Source organism: Carlito syrichta, unplaced genomic scaffold (assembly GCF_000164805.1).
Source record: "Carlito syrichta isolate Samal-C Ts95f unplaced genomic scaffold, Tarsius_syrichta-2.0.1 Scaffold314326, whole genome shotgun sequence".
NCBI classification, from domain to species: domain Eukaryota; kingdom Metazoa; phylum Chordata; class Mammalia; order Primates; family Tarsiidae; genus Carlito; species Carlito syrichta.
The window spans coordinates 50,035-57,585 of record NW_007258422.1 but is presented as its reverse complement, the minus strand read 5'-3'; the positions used below and the strand labels follow the sequence as shown (position 1 = coordinate 57,585).

Sequence of the window (7,551 nt, the reverse complement as noted above, 5' to 3'; positions counted from 1 at the left end):
CGTGCCCGGCGGCTGCCCGAACTCTCCCTGGGTGTCACTAGGGTCTAGCGTTAGGACCTTCTACCAGTTACTCGGACCCTCTGAAGTACGGGCAGATCTGGCTTATTAGTGGTCAGCGTGACACCCCAAGACACGTCCATAACCCAGTCCCGAGAAAGCAGCAGGCCTGCCTGTAGACGGGTGGGGGGGCACCTTCTCTTTATAGGGACCCTAAAACTATCTCGTAGGATGATGAGAGGTATAAGGCAATTGACAAAGGACCTGACACAGCGCTGGCCTCCAGAAGATAACAGATCCATGCCCTTCGCCTTGATTGCTCTGGAAGAAACACGCTCAGACACGCCTCAACTCCTTAGCCGAGCACTTGCCTAAGACGGAACTCCTCTGTCTGGCATTCAGGGCCGTCTGCAGTTGGGCAGTTACCCGTATTTCTCGCTGCTCTTCTGCACGTGTAACTCTGCCTGACCGCAGTACTTGCCGATTCCTTCTTGGACAACGCTTCCCAGAAAAGCTTGTCACCTCCCATTTGTCACTGTCTTGGCATGAGCACTCCTCCTGTGACAGCAAGGAATCTTACTGTATTGCCGTCCGTGGTCTAATATTAATTGGGCTCCATCCGCAAAGAACACAACACCGCCGTGCGCCAGCAGAAGAAAATTAAACAGCTTTATTTAGATATAGAAATGTACATTAGTAAGGAGGAAAAAGAAAGAAAAGAGGGGGAAACACGTCACCACCGTCCTGCGATCCCATCTCGGGGAAATTCTCACCACCCAGACGGGCCAGCCCTGGAGACAGCATCGCCCAATCGAGAATCTCAGTCTCGGGCTCTCCCTTGCTGCTCTTCCTCATGCTATGTTCAGACAAAGAGGAGCCCCCCCCCTTGCTAACAGAGCGGGCGTCAATTAATTAACTCAGCACTCATGAACTCACACCTGGCTAGGGTCCGCGTCCAGTTTCCTGTTAAACCAAATGCTCCGCCGAAAACACCTGGTTTTCAGAACGTTTGGTTTACCTTCCTTGTCCCAGGCGGGTAGCCAAGCCGCCAGAGCCAAGGATGCCCGGGGTCATCCTCCTCTCATGCACACAGCATACCTCTTGTCAACTCTTACTCTATTTCCTTACTCGTTCACTTCCCGGAGGCACTTTTTTCTGATTCTGTTCTCTGTTAAAATTTGTATTCCCCACAAATGGTATTTCACATCTAGACTGGGAAGAGTTTTTGTCTATGCCTCTCTTATAGATGCGTCTGTCTGTTATTGGCATTTGTATAGCTGTTATCCTCTTTATTGGAAGCTCCTCACAGGCTGAGTTCATGTCTGATTTATCAGGATTTACAGTATCTAGCACTAAGCAAAACTTTAAAAAAAACTTATTGAAAGAGAGAATTAATGAACGAATGTGTTTAAGGAGAGAAAAAGAACCTTCCCTAAAGTTTGAAGAATAACAACAAACATCCTGAATTTTGCTTTGGAAACTACCTCCTTACCAGTTCAATCCACTTCCCTAAATGCATTTTGTGACTTCTTGCTCTAAACTCTCAGATATTGAAATTCATTTTATTAGTTCTGATCTGCATATGCTGGGAAGGAGTGAGTAAGGAGTATGGCTTTTCCTGAGTGGGGTTCATAATTATATATTTACACTCCCAAGTTTAGGAAATGTAGAGTGTATGTTCGCTCAAATATAATGAAATCCTCATGAGGTCTAAGAATCAAAAATGAGCCGGGCTCAGAGGCTTAGCCTGTAATCCCATGCTTTGGGAGGCTGAGGTGAGTGGATTGCCTGAGCCTGAGGGTTCAAGACCCGCCTGGGCAAATTGGCGAGACCTCATCTCTACAATAAAATCAAAAAATTAGCCGGGTGTGGTAGCACATGCCTGTAGTTCCAGCTACTTGGAAGGCTGAGGCGGAAGGATCACCGGAGCCCAGCAGGTCGAGGCTGCGGTGGCCAGGAGCATGCCACTGCACTCCAGTCTGGGCAGAGTGAGACTTCAATTAAAAAAAAAAAGATTAAAAAATGTAGTTCCCTTGATAACTAGAAGTTAGATCAGATGCAAATAGGGAGTTTGATGAACAAAACAACTGCCAACCTAGATTTCTATACCCAGCAAAACTAGTCCTCAGAAATAGAACTAAAACAGTCATTTTTAGAAACAAAAGTTTGAGGGAATTTGTCATCAGTAGACACACAATGAAGAGAATATTAAAGAGCATCCTCCCAGTGGGTGGGAGTTTCCCCACATGGGAGCCTGCAAATGCAGAAGTCCAGCAAAAAAGGCAAAGGCAAAGTTGTGAGTGAAGTTTTATTTTTGTGTGTCAGAGTCTCACTCTGTCACCCAGGCTGGAGTGCAGTGGCACATTCACAGCCACCCCAGTGTCGACCTGCAGATCTCAGGCAATCCTTCCACCTCATCCTTTTTTTTTTATTATAGAGATAAGGTCTCGCCAAATTGCCCAGGTTGGTCTCAAAACCATGGACTCAGGCAATCCTCTCATTTTGGCCTCCCAAAATGCTGGGATTACAGGCTTGAGCCACTGTGCCCAGCCCCATGAGTGAACTTAAATGAACTCTGATCATGTGCACAATAATAACACAGTAATATAGCATTATAATTGCTTAATATAATAAAATATTGTAGATTTTATATGCACATATTAAACTAAACAAATATACAAACAAAAATAGAAAATTATTGGATAAATATGGAGGACTTAGAGGAAATAAATGTTCAATGGGCCAAAAGAAGATAATTCCAGATGAAAACTCAGAGATGAAGACATGAAAAACAATTCAAAGGGTAAATATGAGGGCAAATTTAAGCTCATATTAACTGTACAAAATGATAAAAACATACAATAATGTTTTATGGAATTCAAAAATATATGGAATCAAAATATATAACAATAATGGCATATGATTTTCAAGAAGAGAGAATGGGGTTGAGTATTCTAAGGTTGCAGCATTGTCTTAGAAATAGTAAAAGTCCTAATGTATGTTAGACTTTAATAAGTTAAGGATGTATATTATAATCTCCAGTACAACTACTAAAAGAATAGTAATAGGATGTAAGTTAATAAAATATATAACTACCGCCGGGCTCAATAGCTCAGTCCGAAATCCCAGCGCTTTGGGAGGCCAAGGTGAGTGGATTGCCTGAGCCCGTGGGTTCGAGACCCACCTGGGCAACTTGGCGAGACCTCATCTCTATGATAAATCAAAAATTAACCAGGTGTGGTAGTGCGTGCCTGTAGTTCTGGCTCCTTGGAAGACTGAGGCAGAAGGATCATGGGAGCCCACGGGGTGGAGGCTTTGGTGGCCGGGAGTGGCCACTGCACTCCAGTCTGGGCGACCGAGTGAGACTCCAACTCAAAAAAAAAAAAAAAATTAAATGGATAACTACCAAGACAACAGAATGATTGTTAAAAAAATCAGTCCAAAGGAAAGCAAGAAAGGAGAGAAAAAGGAACATAAAACAGGTGAAAAGGAAAATAGTAAAATGTTAGATTTAAGCCTAAATATGCCAATAATTACATTAAATAAAAATGGAATAAATGCTTCAATTAAAAGGCAAAAATTATCAGATTGCTTAAAAACAAAACTTTTTTTTTAGTCAGAGTGCAGGGGCATGATCATGGCTTCTGCAGCCATGACCTGCTGGGCTCAGGCGATCCTTCTGCCTTAGTCTCCCAAGTGGCTGGGACTATAGGTGCATGCCACCATGCCTGGACTTTTAAAAATTTATTGTAGAGACACCATATTTACCCAGACTGGTCTCAAACCCCTGGGCTTAGGCTATCCTTTCTCCTCGGCCTGCCAAAGTGCTGGTATTATAGGCATGAGCCACGGCAGCCAGCAAAACAAAAGAAAACTTTACAGGTTTGTAAAATATTATGATTCCAAGAGGATCATTGGAAAAAGATATCCAAGCACTTACTAAAAGAAAGTGTTAATTAAATAAGGAAATATAAACATTCTAAGTTTGTATACACTGAATAACCTAACCTCAAATTTTATAAAGCAAAAATTGTCATAACTTTAAAGAAAAATACACTTTTAATCACACTTAGATTTTTTTTTTTTTAATTGGAGTCTCACTCTGTCACCCAGACTGGAGTGCAGTGGCCACTCCCGGCCACCGCAGCCTCAACCTGCTGGGCTCCGGCGATCCTTCCGCCTCAGCCTTCCAAGTGGCCGGAATTACAGGCATGCACTACCACGCCCGGCTAATTTTTTGATTTATTGTAGAGATGAGGTCTCGCTGCCCAGGTGGGTCTCGAACCCGCGGGCTCAGGCAATCCACTCACCTCAGCCTCCCAAAGGCATGGGATTACAGGCTGAGCCACCGAGCCCGGCTCCACACTTAGATATTTTAACACACTATTTCAATAAGTGGTAGAAGCAGAAAAAAATCAGCAATAATACAGAATATTTAAATGAGATGATTCATATACTTGACCTAATTAACAAATAGAGAAGCAACCCTTTACCAAGTATACATTTCTTTTAAATATATCTTCAAAAATTCACTGTATGCTAGGCTGTGAAGAATTGAAATCATAGAATATGATCTCTGGAATTAAGGTAGAAACCCATACCAAAAAGATAACTGATGTAGTCCCTATTCTTTGGAAATTATAAAATTTAATTCTAAATAATGATAGGGGACTAGAGAAAGTTGCTGGAAGTAGTAGGTTCTTTGCTTTTCCTCATGTTTAGTGTACTAGTGTCTGCAAACTTTACCAAGATGTCTTTGCTGAGAAGGAGGAAATCAGAGAAAATGTGACTAGTCCAGAGAAACCTGAAGAAGCAAAATTGGGCCAGGTATGGTGGCTTACGCCTGTAATCCCAACACACTGGGAGGCCAATCCCTTGAGACCAGAATTTTGAGACCAGCCTGAGCATCTTAGTAAGTTTTAAAAATTAGCCAGAAAGAGAGAGGAGGGAAGGGTTGCAGGGACGAAAAATTACCTATTGGGTATAATGTGCACAGGTGGGGTGGTGGGTACACGTAAAGTCCAGACTTCTTCGCCACTGTACAATGCAATCACGTAACCAAAAAACGACCTGCACCCCCTAAAACAATTGAAATAAATATAAATAGATAAATAAAATTAGCCAGGCTTGGTGGCTCACCCCTGTGATCCCAGCTACTTGGGAGACTGAGGTGAGAAGATTGCTTGATCCTGGGAGCTGGAGGCTGCAGTGATTGCCCTTAGCATTCCAACCTGGGTGACAAAGCAAGTCTCTGTTTCTACAAACACAATTTTTTTTTTTTTTTTTGCTGGGTGCAGTGGCTCACACCTGTAATCCCAGCACTTCGGGAGGCCGAGGCGAGAGGATTGCCTGAGCCCAGGGCTCCGAGACCAACCTGGGCAACTTGGCGAGACGTCGTCTCTACAGTAAATCAAAAACTTAGCCAGGCGTGGTGGTGTGTGCCTGTAGTCTCAGCTACTTGGAAGGCTGAGGCAAAGGATCACCTGAGCCCAGCAGGTCAAGGCTGTGGTGGCCGTGAGCATGCCACTATACTCCAGTCTGGGTGACAGATTGAAACTCCAACTCAAAGAAAAAAAAAACAAGAAAAATAAATTGAAAGCAAGTTATCTTCATCTGGGATGAAAACTTGGAGTTCAAATTTCTTGAAGAAATAGCCATAAAAGGACATTTAAAAAATTCCGGGGGATTACAGCAAGGCACAAGCAAAAATATAGATCAAGCAACTTCCTGCTGTGGGCTCAGATGAGGCAGAGGTGACTGGTGGTCATGTTCCACTCGACAGGACCCCACAGAGAATATTCCAGTGGCTAGTTAATTCGCTGGCTGAGTAAAGAGCTGAATTGTGAATCTTCTCATTTTTATTATTTATCCTTACATCTCAGCTTTTATTTCCTTCCATAGACCAAGTCACTGAGACTAACAGCTTTGCAGAGAGTGGTAGCATGTTCTGTTTATGGGAGGGGTATATTCTTAAAATTTAAATGCATATAATTTTTGGATTAGTTGATTGGGTAATGTACTGACAAAGTCCTAGAAAGTAATAACCAATTTTTATGATTTTAATGTTTTGGCTTTCCTCACTTAATTATAGCCTTTCAATGTTTTCTTATTTCGTATAAACCCCTATTGTGTTACTTTCGTCTGTCATTTTCTTATTGGACTTTGTAAAACAGAAGCTAAGGTCACAAATTGGTAGACAGATCACATTTCAAACAGGTAAATGAATAAGTGGAGTTCTAAAAGGTTTTTATCTCTGTAGTTGAACTTGATTTGTTTAGACCTGCTTCATTTTTGACGATAGGGGCATTTCCCCAGTCTGGAGTAACCTTGTGTGATGCCAGTGCCTACTTTAGAATTGCCCTATGTACCTAGTGCTTTTCAGTTCCATTATGTTAGAATATCTTTTTGTTGTCTGTGTTGGAGATGTAAATGAAGTGTGCTTGTACACAGAATGTTGAATTCATTTTTGTGCCTTTAAAAAAAAGTGTTATTTTATCTTCATTTAAAAAGCATATTTTAACTGAGTTCAGAATGATAGAGGACTTTTTTGTTTGTTTGTTATGCCCTTTTTAATGTTTTTAAGTTATTGGTCCATTGTCTTCTAGCTTCATAGGGTCTGGTGAGAAGTCTATAATTCTTATCTCTATTTTTCTGTATAAGAAGATATATTGTGTCATCTTTTCTCTAGCTTCTTCTATGATTTTCTCTTTATAATTGGTTTTCAGCTATTTTACCATGATATGATTTATTCTATGTGTGTGTGCATCTTGCTTGTGGTTCATGAGAATTTTATTTTATTTTTATTTCTATTTTTTGAGTCAGAGTATCATTCTTGTCACTTAGGATGGAGTGCAGAGAAAACAGCCCTGACTCAGTGCAGCCATGATCTCCTGTGATCAGGTGATCCTTCCACCTTAGGCTCCCAAGTAACTGAGGCTACAGGTGTGTATCATTATTCCTGGCTAATTTTTATTTTTGTAGAGATGAGGTCTTGTTATGTTGCCTAGGCTGGTTTCAAACTCCTGGGCTCAAGCAACTCTCCTGCCTTGGGCTTCAAAGTGTTGGGATTACAGGCATGAGCCACCTGTACCCAGCCAAGAGTTTTAGGTATGTGAGTTGGTTATTTGCTTCATATTTGCAAAAATGTTGGTCATTGTTTCTTAAAATATTTTTTTGTCCTTCCTTTTTGGATACCCAATTATATGTACATTATAGCACTTGATATTGTCCCAAAGATCACTGAGGCTTCCTTAATTTCTTTTAGTCTTTTTTTCCTCTCTTATAGTTTAAATTGTTTCTGTTAGTATTTCTTCAAATTTACTGATTTTCTTCCTTGTGTCCAATCTGCTGTTAATGTCATTCAATGATTCTTTTGTTTTCATTTCTAAAAGTTTTATTTGGTTCATTTTTATATCTTACATTTTTCTCCTCATTATGTTCATGTTTTCTTTTCTTTTCTTTTTTTTTTTTTTTTTTCAGTTGGAGTCTCACCCTGTCGCCCAGACTGGAGTGCAGTGGCTGCTCCCGGCCACCGCAGCCTTGACCTGCTGGGCT

General features: G+C 41.3%; 1 protein-coding gene across 1 annotated transcript in view; it reads left to right on the top strand.

The window, feature by feature from the left end:
* Window positions 1-7,551, top strand: part of LOC103273967 (WASH complex subunit 4-like) — a gene marked incomplete at its 3' end in the record, with an annotated part of 58,220 nt that overhangs the window by 1,001 nt on the left and 49,668 nt on the right. The window contains exon 2 of the mRNA XM_021719221.1: window positions 4,720-4,824. Within this exon, the coding sequence (XP_021574896.1) occupies window positions 4,720-4,824 (105 nt within the window). The remainder of the gene's footprint in view (window positions 1-4,719; window positions 4,825-7,551) is intronic.